Source organism: Dermacentor albipictus, chromosome 1 (genome assembly GCF_038994185.2).
Source record: "Dermacentor albipictus isolate Rhodes 1998 colony chromosome 1, USDA_Dalb.pri_finalv2, whole genome shotgun sequence".
Lineage (NCBI taxonomy): Eukaryota > Metazoa > Arthropoda > Arachnida > Ixodida > Ixodidae > Dermacentor > Dermacentor albipictus.
The window spans coordinates 385,371,814-385,391,513 of NC_091821.1; the positions used below are offsets into that span (position 1 = coordinate 385,371,814).

The window sequence follows — 19,700 nt, forward strand, 5'->3', positions numbered from 1 at the left end:
TGAGGCGCATCATAGGGGGGTACTCCGGCATAATTTGGACCACCTGGGGTTCTTTAACGTGCAGCTAAATCTAAGTGCACGGGCGTTTTCGCATTACGACCCCATTGGAATGCGGCCGCGGTGACCGGGATTCGGTCCCACGACCTCGTACGACAAATAAAAGTAGTTAATAAAGACTTCAATGCGCATTACTAACACTAAGCCCTTGCACCGATTCTGCATTTACACTGATTACCGCCTTTACAGTGATTCCAAAAGACACTGCAGGCCGTGCATCACAGTCCATGGAGAGCTGACCAGAAGGACCCCACTTACCTTCTGTGTTCCAGCTGAGCTCCTCCGTTAGCCGCGCAGATCGCTGTGACAGCGACAACAATCTCGTTTCGTTTGTTATCCACTGTGTTGATGGCAGCGCACAGGCGCCGAAGCGCATCGCATGCAGATTAACGCGCCCTGTGTACAGGGCGCGTACAACCCACGCGCACAAGTGTGCGTTACACGGCCGCAGCTTCCGGTGCCGTAACACCACTGCGCCAATTTCCATGAACCTGACTCGCAATGGCGACAATCGGCAACCTTGGCTCACTGGTATCGGTCGATCATGAGCCCATAACGCGGAGTGACAAATGAATGCGTGGCGTAAGTACACTGTCGCATGCGCCTATATATGTGGGCTTCACTTCAGGCGCAAAGAGGTGTGTACCATCACTTCCGTTTTGATCTACGCAAAGAGACAACAAAGAGTCACGTGACCCCTGTGTGCTTCTGGTATAGGCAACCTTGATGCCAAAGGAGATGCGAGTCGTAGACGCCCCTCGGCTTTGAGCAATGTACAAAGCGATGCAACTGTTTTGTTGGGCTGTATTCATGCGATGCGCTTAACCTCGCACAAATGCATATCGGGATACACTTCTTAACGCATACGCCAACGTTAATACCACGTCTAAAACGATTCCCTCACCCCATTAATACGTCATATACAACTGCTGAGGTACAAACAATGCGCCGTGGACGCCGTACCTTTTGCAGAAATCCTTTCTGGTGCTGACGTCATGACACCCTTACTGTGCAATGCGAATCATGCCAGCATTTGGGGCAGAGAGCTGGGCTGGGTTGAATTTTTACATTTTGTACATTTCCAGCGTTGGTGTAAAAGGAAAGTGCTAGGAGAAGAAACAGCAACAGGGCAGGGTGGACAGGGACCAGCGTCCTTCCTTTCCTGCTGTCTTTTTCTTCTCCTAGCATTTCCTGCTTTTCCCGCAGCACTGAAAATGCGTAATATGCACATCATGGCTGACAGTGGAGCGAAACAACACATCGAAGGGTGCATCATGGTGTCAAACCTGTCATTCATGACTGCACTGAATAAGCAAGTCTTCGAAGCCGTAGCCTGGATTTACCTGGCTCAGTATTGGTGCCCTGCCTCCAATGTTGCAAAGAGCCTCCAATGTGACAAATCTCCAAATACTTCTTGAGTTAGTTCTCACGCTGAACCATTTCGGTTTCGATTCTATTCACTACCTGCAAACTTTCGGCACACGCATTGGGGCACCATTCTATCCCACGTATGCCAACATTCTCATGGGAAAGGTTGAAGCAAAGCTGATAAAATCATACCCTTTAAAACCCCACACCTATCTGCGTCACAATGACGACTTAATTATAATATGGGAACACGGCGCAAGCACTTTAACCTACCTAATTAACCTTTACAACCGCTTTCACCTGAGTATTAAGTTTATTGCTCACCCCTCTCCAAGCCAAATCAACTTCCTCCACACGGCGGTCTACATAAAAGATAGAAAACTGAGAACGACCCTTTACCGGAAGCCAATGGATAGCCAGCAGTACTCAGACTACAGCAGTAATCGCCCACGACACTGCAATCGAGGAATTTTTGTCGGAAAAGCGAAACGAATAAGAAGGATCTGTAGCGAAGACAACGATTATATCCACCACAACAAAAGTGGCCTTAAACTAACGCTAGCGGAATGAAACTATCCACACATTCCTCTCAGCCGCGCTTATGACGTCGCGTCAAGATTATAGATGCAGTCCGAATCAGCTAAGAAACAACCTACACCCTCTCCAACCTTTAGAAGAACCCTACCTATATATACTGTGCCGAGGAGAGCATTATGTCGCCTTGATGAAGACAATGCCACTTGTCGAATCGCTGGCTCCTGCTTTCATCTTCTTTCCGTTTTTCTCATCGTATTAATTTCCATCTCCCACATTCCCCATGGTTTCCCTACTTTGAAATATTGCACAGAATGTAGCAAACTGAAGTAATTCATTTAGCTCTGAACTCGTTTCTCGCTGTAAAAACCATGATCTTGTTTTTGTTTGCTGCCTTCTTCTGAAATAATTGCGCTCACGCACCACGGGCGGATGGCCTAGAAGCCATATGGTAAAGCGTTGTTCGTTACAGGGGCCAGTTGAAGAAGACTAATGCACAATTGGAAGTAATAATGACAAAAAATAAGTATTTGAAAGGATATTTAAATGCTAATATTAAATTATACGATGTTAGATCAAACTCTTGTTTAGATAAATTAAAAAAAAGTTATGGCTTTACTTCCTCTAGAATGTGCGCAAGTTCGTTTCTGTATGCTATTTGAAAACATTTCATTCAGACCACCATGGTGCATTTTGTCTATATACGGCTACTCACCCATTGGTCTGGAGGTTGTTTTAATGCGTTAGCATTCTTGTGGTACCACACGCATTTTTGGCGGGATCTATATCTACCTAGCTATGTTTGCATCTAACCGTTTTCGCGCCTACCTGGGTCCCTGTGTAGTTCAGTGGTCGAATGGTTAGCGCACCGGGCTGCTGTGCTGATGTAACAGGGTTCGAAACCAACAATGGGATCAACTGGGGTCACTGAGCATGTGCCAATGTGTACTTCGCGGCGGCGGCGCTAAATGGCGCCTAGCGTTCTTAGAGAAGAGCAAAAGTGGAGTCCCACTGCAGTACACGCCTGACACATAACTCGTTTAGACGGCAGCAATATTTTGTGTCGCTATATTAATTAAATGCTAACGCATTATCGTCGACAGTCGGTGTTTTCGGTCAACCTAAGAGAGAGAGAGAGAGAGAAAGGCAAAGGAAAGACAGGGAGGTTAACCAGAGATTATCTCCGGTTGGCTACCCTGTTCTGGGGGAAGGGAAAGGGGATGCAAGAGGTGAGAAAGAAAGAAGGATAAAAAAGGAAAAAAAAGGAAACCTAAGCACACACACGCACGTACACACGAACTATTTCTGTGGGCACTGTCACGCAACCCGCAAAGGCCTGTACGGTGACACTGCGTAAGACTAGGAACGGTCAACCTAAGAAGGAGCACTTTAGCGTTACGAGAGTCGCTAAAATGTGTTTAATATATAAAATCTACGTATAAGGAATCCGACAGGCAAGTTTCGGGTTCCAAAGTGCTCTCGTTAATTTTCTGAAACGAATCAAAGAGAGAGAGAGAGAGCAAGGAGGGGAAGGTGGTAGGTCAACCAGACGAGCAGCCGGTTGGCTACCCTACACTGAGGGCAGGGGAAATGGGAATAGGAAGAGGAAAAGAGGGAGAGAGAGATACTCATGTGGGTGCGTGGAAAGCATCGAGCACCTATGTGTACCTGCCCTCGCTAGGACCTACAACGCCTCTCTCTGAGGACAACGTTAAACAGATTGGACTCAAGACCATTCAGCGAGTCAAAGGTACTCGGACCGTGGCCAAACCCGTCACTGGCACGAAAAGCGATTCGTGCACTAGTACACTACTTGAAGGGCACCGGCTAAAGTGACCGCTTATAGTGTCCTTGTGCATCCTCCCACGAATCAAAACTCTCGCTATAGCGGCATACAGAATTTATGTGAGGAGTGTGCGGTCTAGGAGCCAGATATGGGTGCAATGGCATGCTATAAGTTTTCCAAGTGCGTCAAAGTACATTTAGCGCCAATTCGGCGCGGCAGAGTCACCTAGGGGGTAAACATATCCGCGAAGCAGTGCCTCAAGGGGAGAGGGTGGGGGCGGGGGAGGGGGGACAGCCTATGAAATCAAGCAAATGTATTGTTGTTTCGACGGAAGGTGTTTCAAGTGTTAATTAAGCTCGAAGTTGTCGCTGTCTCGAAAGGACTTGTTCTTGAGCGAGTGGGTGAATCTATCGAACATTATTTATTGACGCAAAAGAATGTTTACTCAAAGAAAGACACACACACACACAAAGCGCCTTCGTGTGTGTATGTGCGTCCTTTTTGCGCATGTTTTCTTCCGCATTAAATAACGATGTTCAGCTATCGGCACCTTTGAGCAAAAAAGATCTTGCACACCTATGGAAACATGCAATCATTGCACCAGAAATGCACTGAACGGCGTGTTCAGTCACGGTACTACAAAAAAAAAAAGCGAAAGCGAAGAGCCTTTTCCGCCTTCGGTGGTGCTTGGTAAGTAAATCTCTTTCCAAATATCCGCGTAACAGCGTGTAGACGTACGCACTTGCAGACTGCACCAGCGCAAGGACTGACACGTCACAAGCTCACAAGCGTGTCGGCTGCGTGGCCTTGGGTCGTCCGGAGGATGCGTGCGTAAACTTGGTGACACAGGGTCCCACCCGATTGCGAGACGCACGTGGATAACCCGGCAGCTTTTGTCGCGCACCTAATGTATAGCGGAATCGGAGCGAGGTCTTGGCGTCTGTGAGCGCGCGCGCGCGCGCGTGTGGTTCTTGTGAATGGAGCGAGCAAATCGTGACGCACTGGGTGATGTTTCTTGCGAACGCCAATGCGTATAGACGCGGTTTTGCAAGACGTATGCGTCGCGATTACACGCTCGGCGTGCAGCCTAACGAGGCACTTGCGACAGTGACCGCATTGGCATCTTGTACGCACGGGGTCACAGCCCGGTTTCGTCTGGTTTAGCCCGCACCCTGGAAGTGCAGGCGAGAATTCATAGGCACAAGGTGTTCAAGAAAACAAGGGAGTGCCAAACACCAATTTCCGAAGTTCCTTTCTTTTTGTTGTTGTTGTTGCCCAGCGTTTCTCGTAACTATTTAATGGGTGCACAAGTAGTTCAGCGCTATAATAAAGGTAAATAAAAGCGGTCTAAAACCTATACGAGCTTGACATTCCTGCTAGAGAATGGTTTCATCGAAATGCTCTGCCATCTTGCATCTTCAACAGCTATACTTAAGACGGGGACAAGCAAATTAACACAGGACACGTACTGACTACCAATTCATTTTATTACATGGAAACAGCAGCTTATACCAGGGATTTCACCTAACTGCATGGAACCAAACATCAAAAGTAGAGCGGTACACTTTACACAAGTGAGGCCAACGGCATATTGTTCGCAGTCGTCTTGAGTAGCTGAGGCTGTCTTTCGAACTGGGATTAATTAGCTTATTAGTCACGTTTCATTATGGCAAATTCGAAGTATTTGTTTTAGGGCATACGTCGCATTTCATAAGGTGTATATAGTGTGCTCAGAAACTAACAATGCAGTTTTTTTTATGTCGTTATCTTTCACATGAGTATTTGTCGGCTCTAAATAAAGTCCGTGAAATCCATAAAAAAAAAGAAGAATGCGTGGCTGTACACTTGCGTGTCTGGATTGCAGCGCTATCAATCGTGCTCTTAAAGAACGAAGCCCGCACGATCGTTGTAAGCCGACGAGTGTATGGATCCCTGTTCAGCGCCGGCCTATCTCTTATCACTTAGGACCGTGGCCGATTTCGGTCTGCACAGCGAAGGCGCCAACGTATACTGGACGCTATTGCCGACTGCTCTCTTTTCTTCTTCTTCTTCTCTCTTCCTTTCAGTGAATGTCAAATTATTTAAATTCTGCTTTAAGTCCTAAGTGCCAAAACCACGATATGATTATGAGGCACGCCGTTGTGAGGGACTCCTGATTAATTCTGACCATCTTGGATTCTTTAACGGACGCCCAAAGCGCTGCGCATAGACCTTTTTTTGCATTTCACCTCAATCGCAATGCGGCCTCAGCGGCTGAGATTTGCTACCGCGACCTTGGTCTTGGGAGAGCAACGCCATCGCCACTACGCCACCACGGCGGGTAACTGTTACGTTCCCTTACCCTCGTGCTTACACACCTTCCGGTCTGGCCCACCTACGTGCCAACCACAAGAGAATGGCGCGTCATACACCCCTGCGCAGTCCGAACTTCACCTAATGCTTAATGACGCTCGCACCATTACCGAGCTCCTGCTGCCTCCCGCTAGTCCTTCTTTTTTTATTGCTGCCCATACTGTGCGAACTTTTTTGTCGAAAATGCTACGTATACACCGAACATCGAGGCTCACTTGTTTAAGCTTTGTGGCATGCCGTGAATATAAGGGGTATAAACCACTTTTCTGCTCGACGGACCGGTCGTGCAACGCCCTTAAGTACCTTGTCCTTGGACTTTAGCGACCGCATTATCTTCATTAATTCCGAGGCCAACATGTCATCTGGAGCATCCTTCTATGATAAACCGATTACTTTGATTAGCTTTGCATGTGCCCGAGTGCGTATGTTGTGCGAGTGTCGCGTATCATTTCGTTTGTCATCGCATTCATTCGTCATCGTTTGTCATCGCATACATGCTTGGCGTGCCGTCGGGCAAATCTCTCCACTTCTTATTAAACAGTATTTCTCTCTCTCTCAAACGCCATTGTCACGTGCCGAACGCGTGTGCCCACATGATCTTCAAGTTTCCGGCAAACGTACACGTGGGTTTATTTCCGGTCTACTGTGCTATTGATGTACGCACTGTCCGTACAATACATACACTCGCGTCTCGTTCACTGCGCGCTTGGAGGTCACAGCTGGCCACGCCGCGAAGCACGGAAACATCCTCGAGCTCCGTTTCCCGTCACTTCTCTTTCTCCGCGCCGGCAAACACGCTGTGCCGAGAGACCGCTACACGTATACCGTTCGGGCCCCACGTGGCGAACCTGGCTGGCACCCGTTGCCGTATAGTTTCATAATCCCAGCGTGGCACTCTTTGGTCGTTATCACTGGACCGTTTGAGTGTGTGCGGGTGAAAACCAGGAGTGCGACTACGCTGCTGCGCACCGACGCGTGACGGTGTTGTTTTGAAGGTACAGAAAGGTGGCGCGTGTTCCTAGATTCATTCCATTGTTCCCAGAGCCGGCGCTTCACACGCAGCTTTGATACCGTTGTACACACTAATCGTGATATTACATATAAACTATTTGAGAACTTTCCCACGAATGTATAAAACCGTCAGTGAGCAAAAAGTGCCGAGGATTTGGTTCGAATGGGCTATCACTACGTGGGCAGTGGGCACTTAAATACTGCTAAGCCTAAGAAAGAACGCCTTTTCCTGATCTTTCTTTTTTTTCGGTCGTGTACAATGAACAGAAAACTCGGCTTTCCTTCTCTACCGCAAATGGCATATGATAATCTAGTGCGCAGTTTAATAGGCGAAGGCCGTTAACGTTTGTGATGCACAGTGAAACGTGTGCAAGGAAGGCGATTGCCGCACTTCTTTCCTTGCTTTGGTCTAAGTAAACCACTAAGCTACAATGACGCCGGAACGCACACAAATTAAATAGCTTATTCGAAGACTTTTCCTTTACTTCAAAGCGGTGTTGTGACTCATTTTTCGAAGATGACACTTTGCAAATCGGTACGGAAAGTTTTGAACGATAAGTACGGCGTCAGCAGCCGTCAGCTGGATAAGCGCGGCATCACCGACGCCGAAGGTGCCGAGACCTAAGCGGGGCTGAGTCCAGATTCTGGAACCGGCGGCGCTCGGTTATTAAACAGCACTACAAGTATTAGTAGGATCACGAGTGTTGCTTCATCCAGGTGGACCTATATAGCCTTGTATATGTTGCCGGCATTTGCTCCGCCCGAACGCCCCTTATAAAGTGCGGTAGAGTCCGAAGCCTGGCACATTTCATCTGATAACGGCACCCGACAACACCGGCAAATTGACACAGATCGCAACATCTGCGCGTCATTCATTCCTCGTCGAGCCACACTGCTTAGTCTTGTTCCTGCCGCCGCCAGCTGCGGAAGGGCGCGCGCCTGCGGATCGGCTGCAATCGGCTGCATTTTGGGCTTTCTATTTTACACAAGTGCTGTGTCATTGCCATCGTGTATTTTTGTTTCTGAACCCCACACTAGCCTCTGACTATGGGTTCAGTCAGTGTTTGATCATTTGTATGGCAAGAGTAGAAATAAAAAGAAATGAAATGAAATGAAAAATGAAATGCATCTCCATGGCGACCTCTCTCTACCTGAGGGACCGCACCACATCTTCTGCCTCCAGAATGTTCGACCACTTCGAGACTCCGGATCATCTCTTACGTGCCTGCCCAGCACAGCATAAGGAAGAGCCAGTTTGTTCATCATCTAAGCGCCCGCCTGCTGGTGCACTTCCCGGGAGGTTTGCCTAATCCTACTGCCACGGACGGATGAGGCTACCTGCTGCTCCTTCCTACCATACTCCTTGTATACTATGCTTTCGCTACCCCCCCCCCCCCCCCCACACACACACACTTTCCACAGCCGCTGCGCAGTGCTCCCTAAAGAGCTGCAGAAGTAAGTGTTTCTCCTTATTTAACCACTACCATGGCTCCAGTCCATGGTATCACGGAGGAGGAGCTTTAGAAGAAGTCAAAGCACTTCTCCCCAAAATATCCAGTGTCCTCGCAGGAACAAAATATCACTTGCGCTTGAGTGTTGAGCCATATTGCGCTTCAGTCCATCTATTAAAACTTCACATTCTGAGTCAAGCATAGGACACTTTAACAAATACTGGTCAATGTCATGAAAGGCTTGATAACCCACACACACTATGATGATGTGATGTGACCCGTCTTGCACCGGCATGCTGGAGTTCGCGCTGACCTTGTGATGATGCAATAAAAAAGAGCGGCTGCAGTTCTGTGAGGTCCCTTAGTCACACAAGGTTGCTGCGGCAGACACCACAACGAATGAAAGTGACTGACTCTTTTTGCGTCCTGATGAGCCTTCTTTTTAGACCTGAACTGCAATGGTTCACGCACTGTCAGCCACCTCGTGCCTGCTACGCCGATGTGTGAAGGTAGCCACTGGAAAACGATGTTCTGTAATTGTTTTGTAATTTGTAATTTATTTTGTGACCAATGTATTGTAATTTTTAACAGCATGTAACGTACGCTGGATACACGTGTCAAGGAGGAGTCTACACTGTAAATAGTTACAGAGCAGCCTTGCTTTCTGAAAAAGGTAACAACAGGCTGAGACTGGTAGGACTTTAGTTTCCATAACGCTGATTTAATGGAGACGCATTCGCATGCTGTAGAAACCACGAAAGGGTCAAGTCTGAGAGCTTTAGAACCGGCATCATTTAAGCCGCTGAATTAGCTTCGTTCTCTTTGTCAAGAAAGCCGTCAATGTGTAACTGGAGATGGCTGTCGTACATTCTGTCGAGGTGTTCGATCTCTAAATAACTTGCTTCCGTCACAAATGTACGATGCATGGTGCGAACATCAGGAATGTCAGTTGACGTTTCCCAGTCTCCTACAATCCACGGTGGTTTCTGCCATTTAAAGTTTGTTGAGTGTTACAAAGATGCGAGCTTCAATCTGCCTCCGAAGTCTCTGGAGAAGAGCTGCAAGAGCAGAGTTGCAAACCTTTTAAAGGGATCCAGAACCACCCCTTGGGCTTGATGAAATACCGTAGCCCGCATGTAGCGTAAGCTTCTGTGAACATCTCAGCCAAGTTTTGCTGTCGTACGCGCTGCGTGGAGCCAGCAAGCGGAGCGCGAAGTCGCCTTTCTCTCAAACGCTTTATTTTCAGCAGAAGCCTGCTCCTCAGTCTCTTCTGGACGCTTTATTTCGTAGTAAAGCGGATTCCCTTACGCGGCTGCTATTGGTAGCTGCGGTTTGCTACGCAGCGTAGATACTGCGGCCGCCGCGGGGTGCCGCGACGAGTCCACTGGCTAAGCACGCTGCGGCTCGCTGATGACAACCGCGTTTGGCTTACGATTAGCGCGTCGTACACACCAAACTCGGGAGTAGTTGCGCCTACGTTAACATCCACAATTAAATTTGAACTGCGCGCCACCGGGACATCTAGAAGGCGGAGCGTTGCGGGCAAGCCCCGCTCCGCCGTAGCTTTTGCAGTGCAAGGCATTGAAGAAGTAATGGGAGCTCATCGGAGACGCATTGAGGTTCTTTTTCCGGCAAAATATTTCTGAAGTAGCCTATTTAACTTCAAATGCATTTCTCTTCTTCAATAAAAAGTGGTTCAGGGCCCCTTTAATGTTTCAACCTAGAACCGATATGCATAATATATTTCCCTTTAGCTTTTGAACGCTGGATATATGCTCTTCATTGCCATTGACGGATTTTTTGTCTGCACTTGATGTTTTCCTCACACGGGCACTAGCCCCAGCGGGGCTGCAGTATGTGTAAATAAATAAATACACCGCGAATATATCCCGGATACGATCATTCACAGTTACATAAGAAAGCTGGGACGTACGGATGTATATAGGGCCACGGGGTCTAAAAAGTTGCCTTGTGTTGTAAAGAAAAGAAAATAAGCGTAATCTCGCAGGAATGCCAGGATTAGGGATAAGGTATACTTAAGAATATGTGTTTTGTAGGTTTGCATGGCTTTTCTTGAGTTCTAACAGTTTCTCTCAAATCTTAAGATTGCTTCCGAATATATATACAGGGTGTCCCAATTATCATGCATCAAGATTTAAAGATACACAGATATCAAGTAGCTATACAAAACCGAGGTATTGTTGTTTGCCGCGGCTTTGAGATACTCAGATTATTTTTCATTACGTCTAATCACATAGTTAGTCTTAATTATTTAATCAACTTCTCAAATATTATATTTAGATGAAAAGTGTCGATGAGAAAATTGCAGAGCAACATGAAAAACTTCCGATACAGTTTTTTGTTGCGCAATACGTTCTACACAAAAGTGTGTTTTTTCCGAACATGAAAGGAGCCCGCGAATACGTGGTAAGTGGCACGCGACTGGCCACGCGAAGCACTTTGCGCCTATTGGATGAAGGGATGAGGGTCACTTCCACCATCGAACACTTTATTCCTTTTTTATTGATGAAGACCGAAACGAGGCGAGACAGGAACCTGCCTACCTGCGGCAAAGTGCCTGGTATGAGCCAAAAAATACTTCGCAGTAAAAGAATCTAGAAGATTCACTAGAGTACACCGAGCACTGCAGCGGCGGTGGATCGGCACCTCGTCACGAATTTAGGCGCTCTGAAACAGGCAGGAGACAACGTGTACAGGATAGAAAAACATTTATAAAAATGAATTAATAAAAAAGACAAATAAATACTGCAAAGAATAACTCTATAAACACCCTCTATATCCCTATCCTAGCTACTCATGCACAACAAACCAACTCCCAAGATATAGTGTCTCAGTTCACAGTAGGCTGAAGATGTCTATCCGTCACGACATGGCGGTAGCCGGTCCGACGTGTCACAAGACGCGGCCGTTGTAACCCCGACGTGACGAAGAGGTCGGCCTCCATCGGTGTCTCTTCACGGGGCTGGTTCCCGCAGCGGCGGCAATGCATCCGTGGCCCACGTGACACAAGACACGGTCGTAGTTAAGGTCCCTGAATAGTTGTAGTCGGTGGTGCGCCTGATCGTTGACGTGGCCAGGAGGTTGCCTCCGTGGCACCGGATGGTGGCAGGTTACGGCTTCACGGAGCTGGACCGAGGCCGTGGAGCACTTCCACGGCACCGCCGACGGGACTCAGGAGCTGGAGCTGTCACCGGCCGACTCTCAGAAGTCCCCTCTTCAGCCCGGGTAGCCAACGAATCCCGATCACGTGACCAGAGCACAGCTAGCGATGCGTCTGCACCAGTTCACGCCCACGTCAGTAGTGCCAGCTCATCTGTCTTCTCTTTTTTTCTTCTTTTTTCTTCCTCTTTCCTCGTTTCGCCTGCTGCAGGTGAATGTGTGGGCGCAGGTCAGCCAGACGTGCCGAGGAATTACCCAAGACAAAGAGAAATGAATTTATACACGGACAATAGACATGGGACTAGACACATAAGCTAAACACAGGTAGTACATTAACCAGGTTTGCCGCACTATCGTCACTAATCTCAGTTCAGCTTCTGCATAACTGACCGTATCAATTGTAGCAGTTGATTCGAGCCCCAGCAGTGGGGTAGCGTTGGCTGGGGCGTATTTCAGCTGCAAGTCGCTACGACTTGCGGCTGAACTACGCTGTAATACGAATATACACTCCTTCTGTATATTACTGTTTTTTATAACCTGTAATCTATAATGAATCTATAATGAACAAATGAATTTCAATTTCAACAGTGACGGGAGCCGGGGTGCAGGCCGGCCTGGGCAGGTGAGGAATGGCGATGAACGCCGTAGGGCGGCCTACCTCGGCAACTACAGGAGCCAGGACGCAGCCCGGTCTCGACAGGGCAGACCGGTGATGAACACCGCAGCACAGCCTATCTCGGGAGCATCAGGAGCTAGGGCGAAGCCCGACCACGGCAGGATCTGCCAGGTTGCACAGCCTCCGAGTACAGCGCTGTAAGCTGGGGTGAATCCCGGTTCTACAGGGTCAATACCGGACACGTCGGGACGTGGTGCGCCACTCGGTACGCAATGCCCGGCGAGAGTCCACTTTCCTGTCCCGCTACGCTCAGCTTGTCGATCCCGTCGCTCGGGCCCGTCTCAAGAGACCCGCCCATCAATCACGCGCACACTCGCGCTTTTCGGCCCCGGACACCAACACAAGCATTGATTTCGACGCCCGCGCACTTCAAATGCCGTCCTCCTACTACACCTGCCTTCTATTCAGATGGCTTCATTTCTTACTTCTTTTTCTATTTTGTATTCATACATTCCTTCTTTTTTGCCGACCGGCGTCGTCATCTTCTTCATACCAGTAGCACGTGGCTCACTTGTCACTCATGGCTCACTGACATGTTACATACCTGCCAACTCTCCAAATTTGCCCGGTGGACTCTCGTATTCCGACTAATCCTCCTAATTGTATAAATACGGCCATATATGCCCCTAAAAATTTCCCGAACTCTACCGCGAAAGAAATAAAAGTAATAACAGAGACGCGTCATGCAGCCCAGCCGCATCGTAATTGCCGTTATGCGATAGGTAGCTAGCCGAACTCAGATTTAAATCCAAGTCATTTGTATGGAGACAGTTTAGGCTCAGTTTGCTTCAGATCTAGACATGAGAAGCGCGGACGCGCACAGGAGTGCGCGTGATGCAAAGGCTTGATATGCATTGCCTAACGACCGGTTCCCTTGAGTTAACTTTGTCGTTCTACCTTTGCGTTATGCGGCGACGAATATTAAAAGTGGAAAGCGGCCACTGTCACAGGTACGCACCCCGAATATGAGACCTTAACCTTAACCTTAGCCCGTGTTCCTTAATTTTACGTGTGCACGCGCCGTCTCCAGCTGCAGTATGAGCACCGGGATGTCTAATAACTGTATGACAGCCATTCAGAACTGTTTATAACGTTGCTGTGACCGAGAAAAAGAAAGAGAAAATTTTTTTATTTTATCGTCGCCTTCTTCCACTCCCCCGCCCCTCGGTTTTCGAAGTCCCTAGGTTGGCAGCTACACAGGTATGTTAGTCATGATTTTTTTTATTGCGATAGCAGTTAGATGGACACTCCAGGCACATTTCTGCTGTCGCCGCCGCCGTGATGTTCCGTATAATGCCCAAGGACGGTAACATCGCCGTTGGGCTGTATACGATTGAAATCGTGCGAGAGTGAGCCGACGATGGTGGCTCAATCTCTCGCGCGCAAGAGAGCAAAGCGGGGAGGAAACGCGCCGGGGATGGGAGAGAAGCAAAATAAGGAAGGGCGTTCTACTTCTGCGATGGGCGCGTATATGGCGTGGCCGCGCGGGCCCTGTCTTGAAAGCGATCTGTGATGGGGATAGAGTGCGCTGAGTGCTGATAGCTTCGTGTGCGCTGTTTTCTCGCCGCTCAGTACGCGTTGAAGCGAGGCATCTCGAATGTCAGTTCGCTCGCTGCTGCTGCCGCGCTTTCTCCCTCCAACATTTGGACAGTGAGTGTGCGCGGTCGTCGAATGAGATGTATTCATGTTTGCTTGTCCGCGCGTGACACCATGCTTGTCAATTCAGTTAGTAGGCGAATATTTACAAGCCTATAGGGCTGATAAAACTACTATCCTTACTTCATATAGCTGTCTACTAATTTGCTATCGCAATCGATGCTTCGTCTTTCGGGCGAAACTGCGACATTTACAGCGAAGCTATATATGGCTACCCCAGCAAACTTTCTGCGTCCGTGCGTGTACACCGTCGAGTCGCCAAAAAGTGTTCGTCTCCAGAGCTAGTGTAAAAGATAGTCTAGTCTTGTAGGCTGTTTAGCATAAGTGTTAAAGCTTATGATGAATGACCCATCGTTCATCCTAGTGTGCTCATCGCAACTGTCAAGTCGGGTCATTGATGACCCATTGTTCTCGGTGCGGCGCTCGTTCGCCGCCGCTAGGGGACACGCCGCTATAGCAACCCTGTCCGTGTAAAGGCCGAAATGAACGCACACGTATGTATCGCCCAGCGTGTGTTCGTCTATAGAGTGACGTCAGTCTCGACTATCGACCTTATCGGAAGTTGTTTTTGAGCGGTTCCCTGGGACTGACGCGTATCGTGCCCACAGATGAGGAGCAAAGACTCCTTCTAGAACGTCGACGGGAGTGACAGCGAGAATTGGCGCGCCGGCGGCCGAAGCCACTAAGGCCGATCGTGCGTCCATCTATGAGCCTGGCCCGCCGTGTTGCGCCAATCGACGAAAACCCATAGCATGCCTGTCAAGAACGGTGGCGTGAGCAGAACCGGGAATATCAGTGGCGGCGGCGGGACGCCGCTAAGGCCCGTCGTAGCTTTCCCCTACCTGGTGACGATCCGCAGCGTGCCCATGACGAGCGGGCATGCGAACAGAACCGGGAACTTGAACGCCGGCTGTGTCTTTGTCTTGATATCTTAACTGCATATATATATATAGTCATACATCGATGGTAATTTCGTCATTTTAGAAGAACACATAACAGCTTCGCTGGTCGTCCTTCTTTATAGAGTGGAAGGGACGATGCCTTTCTTTTATGGTGGAGTTGTTAGAACCTCGCTGGGTTTCTCTTGACGTCCGCAGCTTCGCCGAGCTGGGGTAAAGAGAGCTGAGAGAGAACGAAAGCAGAGTATAAAAATAACATCGCGCAGCATAGCAATGTGGCGACGGTGGGTGGATCCTAGCCGGGGAGAAGGAGCGGCGGCCCTCTTTCTCGCAGTGGAAAAGAAATTATGCGTGGTTCTGCTATCGCAAACACCAGAAGCTAGCGGAGCTGGAAGAATCCCAGTAAAAGTTAGACTAAGTGCGCGGTTTGGCTCTACTTTACTGGCCTTACTCCAGCTCCGCTGATCTGTGGTGTTTGCGATAGCAGAGCCATGCATAATTTTTTTCAGTAAAGGTAAAGATATGAGTTAACCTTTAAGCCGATTCTCTTATAATACGCCCAACACTAGTTCCTTTTACAGCAACGACCGCCGAAGTATAAATGGGGAGAAAGCGAAGAAACTAATTCGCACATGAAATATTCTGCAGGGCTCCTGTTGGGGACGCTCTGCTCGCTTCAGTAATAGGTTGCGTATAGGCTTCCTGTCGTTGCTGGTATCACCAGTAAGGGGGGCGGGGGTGAGGGGCGCACAACCAACGGTGGAGCGACTAGAAAATCGATAACAACTTTCGAAACATCGCCCTCCTACACGTGCCTCCATCACGTTTATCCCTTCCCTCTACACCAAATGAATGGGCCAATAGCACTGCAGCTCGGACCGTGCGCAGATGAGTGCTTAATGTGCACCAGCCGTCTGCCCCGATTCACGTGCAGCAATAGCGTGACTGCATGACAGGCTCTAACCCACCATTACTGGAATCGACTGGCAAGAATTCATGCAGAGGGCCCAGCTAGCGTGCGCGTCCCCAGGGCCGCTCCAGCTCAGCGAATATGCGTAACCAGATCGTTGCATACACGGAGAATAATGTGTTAGCATATGTGTTGGCTTGTTTTGATGTCGATATCGAGGAAACGTGCTGCGGAAGGTGGTGCCTAAGCCCGTGACTGCGTGCACCTGTGTAATCTTGTCATTTGCATGTTGCTGCTGACGTATATCTATACAGAAAGCTCTGTTGCTGTTGCCACAGGCGGCCACTGACGCATGTACCACGTTCATTAGGCGCAGTAGGTCCGTTCATAACGAACAACCTAACCAATTCGGCTTGTAGCGATCGTTCAGAAGTAACTATTTTAGTGAATCTTAGAGGCATCCGCTTTACCTCTCTCTTCTAGAATCGACCCCTTCATTAATGCTCACAGAACTGGAGGAAAACTCGCGCGCCCAGGCCGTTCTTGTAGCGTCCTTCGAATTTGATGCTAATAAAATGGCTGCTACAGCTTCAAGGGTAATAATTACGAGTAGAAACAACCGATGTCGTAAGTAATGAAGGCCTCTGAACCGCTGACCCGCGTCCAACTGACGTGAAACTGATACGTGCGGCACTTCCCTGTATACACATCCCCCTTATATCCGACTGCGCTGGGAGCAATCGCACACGTCCTGCAATTAACGACGTCTAATTAACCCATTCCAATGTTCCTGCGATTTCTCAAGCTACGTTTAGAGCTCGTTGCCTTTATACACGCTTACGTATTATGCATGGATGCCTTATACGTCCTGTCACACAATGCACGGCCTCATTTTGCACTGCAGCAACCTTCTAGAACTCGCGGCCACCCTTCTGCACAAGTCAAATCCTGTTTATTATTATTTTTTTATACTGACCGAAACTTGCGGGCTATAATTGACCTATACAAAGAGGAGATCCATTTTTTTACGCAACAGCAACTGTAGGTCAGTGTCATTGCCATCGCTTGCCTGCGTACAGCGAAACTTTGTAAAAGAAAATGCTAACTTGAGCCATTGAGCTAAGGATCATATATGCTTGGCATTTTTTACTTATCATCTTTCTTTTGCGTTAAATGAAAGTCCGAACTATATAAAGCTTATAAAGAATATTGGAAAGCATCACAGCTCTTTAAGTAATTTACTATAATATTGACACTTGTACTTCTTTCTCCGATGACCGCTTCACCGGCTAACAAATGTTAAATGTAATCACTCGGCGCAGGACACGCCTGCATGTATCAGAAGTCTCTCGAATGTTATCAATAGTTATATCTTTTGTCTGTTATCACCGAACTTCGTGTAATCACACTGTATGCGCGACACGAATTGTGTGATACCTTCTGCAAGGCGCGTGGGCACCAGCGATTACGATGGAACTTTCGACGGGTCACAAATAAAAGCTAACGCTCTTGATCCGCAGATGAGGTTTTCGACGATATCGTTGTACTTTGAACGACACTTGCATCTCTTGGCACAAGTTGCCTAATAAAGAATTAGTTTCGTGAACCACAGTTTTTGCGACTGTGTTCGTTAACGTCACTACGACGTGGCAATATTTGTTTCTACACTCTTAAAAAAGTTTGCACCCTTTGGGGGTTATCTTGTCCCACAACGATAATCATCATCTGCCTTGCTTGCGTTTCCTTTCTTTAACGCTGCGAGCCCGGTACTTCCAGGTCACGAACGGCATGCCCGTTATCAGCGTGATATATATAGCCCTCTCGACAGCAAAGTAGCGAGCGCAGATTTTTCAAGAAAGGAAACGCAAACAAGGCAGATGACGTATATCCTTGTGGGACAAGATAAGCTCCAAAGGGTGCAAACTTCTTTTAAGATTGTACTAACTTTTTTCGCTTTGGCTACCCAGGAGGTGGACGCGTCATGACGCCATGACAGAGTGACTCACTCTATTACTGTTACCGCTGCGATACCTAGCTTAATTGCTATGTTGCGTCAGCAAATCTTACTGTTATGAGCTCACAATAACGTCAATGGCGCCAGGACTAGCATATTGAGAAAACTTCAGCATAAAATGCTATATCTGAAGTTAAGCGTTCCTGGTCTAAACCGAAAAAAAAGACAAAATTATGCCAAATCCTATTTTACCCCCACCCCACCTCCCCTTCCCCGAAATTCGCTTTTAACCGAAAACGATGAAGCAATCGGTATGAATTAATGATGGCTAAACCGCGTCAGGGAAACACTACGCGGGGCGAAAAAATGAGAGGACTAGCAGCTGACAGGCCAGTGCTTTGTATTGACCTTTTTTGCCCAGTGTAAGTGTTTCCCTTGCGCTGTTTAACCATCAAGAAAAAGATTAGTGAAAGCGAATTTACTAGAACGCTATAAGCTCCGCAAGGCTTTTCTTTCGAGGAACCCGTATGGGTTTGCTTTGTAGCAATTGCTACGAACCGGTAAATGCCTGATCTTCCCGTTATTAAAGACGACAATAAGTGCGCAGCTGCTATAGCCTACATGAGCTCCAAGAACACATTTGCTTTTTACTGGTTAATGCCTTTGCAATCATTTGTGCATGTTCTAAAAGGTGTATAAGTTGAAAAATCTGCACACCGCGCGCATTTCATCACGTTTATTTTTATAACATGAATACAATGAAGCACAGCTATTGGACAGGCATCTCTACTCGTGCTTGTGCAAGCAACGGCGATACCAATTAGCGTCAATACTTCCCCCTTTTTTAATAGCCAACTCAAAAAACAATGCGTCATTTAAATTCCCACTCTGCGCTTTCCGCCTGTGGTGAGGATTTGTGATAGCGTGCGAACGACAGGTCGCTTTGGTAAGCCACAGGTTGCTGTGTACAGAGGGCGTTACTGGCTCCTGATTTTAGAGCGCAGCTCTTGAGCGCCCGTTCCTGCGACGAGCGTCGGCGTCGTACCTCGTAACCAAGTGAACGAGCACAGTGAAGGAGGAAAGCTAACGCGCAGCACAGCGGGGATCGGGGAAGACCGTGATAACGAAGAGAGCACGAGGATGAAAGCGGAGGAGAAGGGTGCAGCGAAACCATGAAGCGTAAAACGGAGGAAGAGGGTATAGCGAAAGCGTGAGAAGCGTAATGCCGCGCAAGACGGGCTGTGCGGCGACGATGGCTACGAGATGCCGCCAGAGTAGCGCGCATCGTCTGCATGGAAACAGAGCGCTGCATGAGCAGAGGTCTGTCTGCGGCGGCTGCTGTGAATCTCTCCCACGCGTCACCCACATCGACTCTTGTGACCTCCCGATTAGTGAGGCAGTCGCGTCCCACCATTCCGTTTGCAACATGCTGCAAGAGACAGATTGTCCGCGCCAGCCAATATATCGCGAAATGAAAACGCGTATAGAACTGCGCTCAAATTTCGCATTAGGGAGTACCGTGATCGTCGGTGAATTCTTCTTCTGAACTTATTCATCGCCTGTCTCAGACTCTATAAATACAGCGAAAATAATACCATGTAGCGAAGAAACTAAGACCCGTTATTGCTCACGAACCTGGAGTTTATCTGCTGTCATTTCGAAGCATGCACCCAGGTCAAATAATACGAACGAGCATTATTTTCGCTGCGCCATCAAACGTTACGCCCCGTTTAGCAAAAGGAAGTTAAGCCCAAGCGTGGCCTTCTGTTTACGACATGCGTCTCACTTCGCAATGAGAGCTGCAACACCGATTACTGCACACGACCTGGTTCGGCAGCGTGGCCAACTAAACGTACGTCGACAGAG

The 19,700-nt window shown here is 48.3% G+C and overlaps 1 protein-coding gene and 1 long non-coding RNA gene across 3 annotated transcripts in view; both read right to left on the reverse strand.

Moving 5' to 3' along the window:
- Nucleotides 1-463, reverse strand: part of LOC135902412 (sodium-coupled monocarboxylate transporter 1-like) — a 51,503-nt gene extending 51,040 nt beyond the window's left edge. For both annotated transcript variants that reach the window (XM_065432435.2, XM_065432434.2), the window contains exon 1: nucleotides 316-463. In XM_065432435.2, coding sequence (XP_065288507.2) covers nucleotides 316-433 — 118 coding nt within the window. In that variant the 5' untranslated portion in view covers nucleotides 434-463. The remainder of the gene's footprint in view (nucleotides 1-315) is intronic.
- A 10,808-nt stretch (nucleotides 464-11,271) lies between these two features.
- Nucleotides 11,272-12,874, reverse strand: LOC139057707 (uncharacterized). The gene is made up of 2 exons (XR_011512994.1): nucleotides 12,398-12,874; nucleotides 11,272-11,944 (listed from the first exon to the last, which is right to left on the reverse strand). It is a non-coding gene; the product is annotated as an uncharacterized lncRNA (long non-coding RNA).
- Between the last annotated feature and the right edge of the window lie 6,826 nt (nucleotides 12,875-19,700).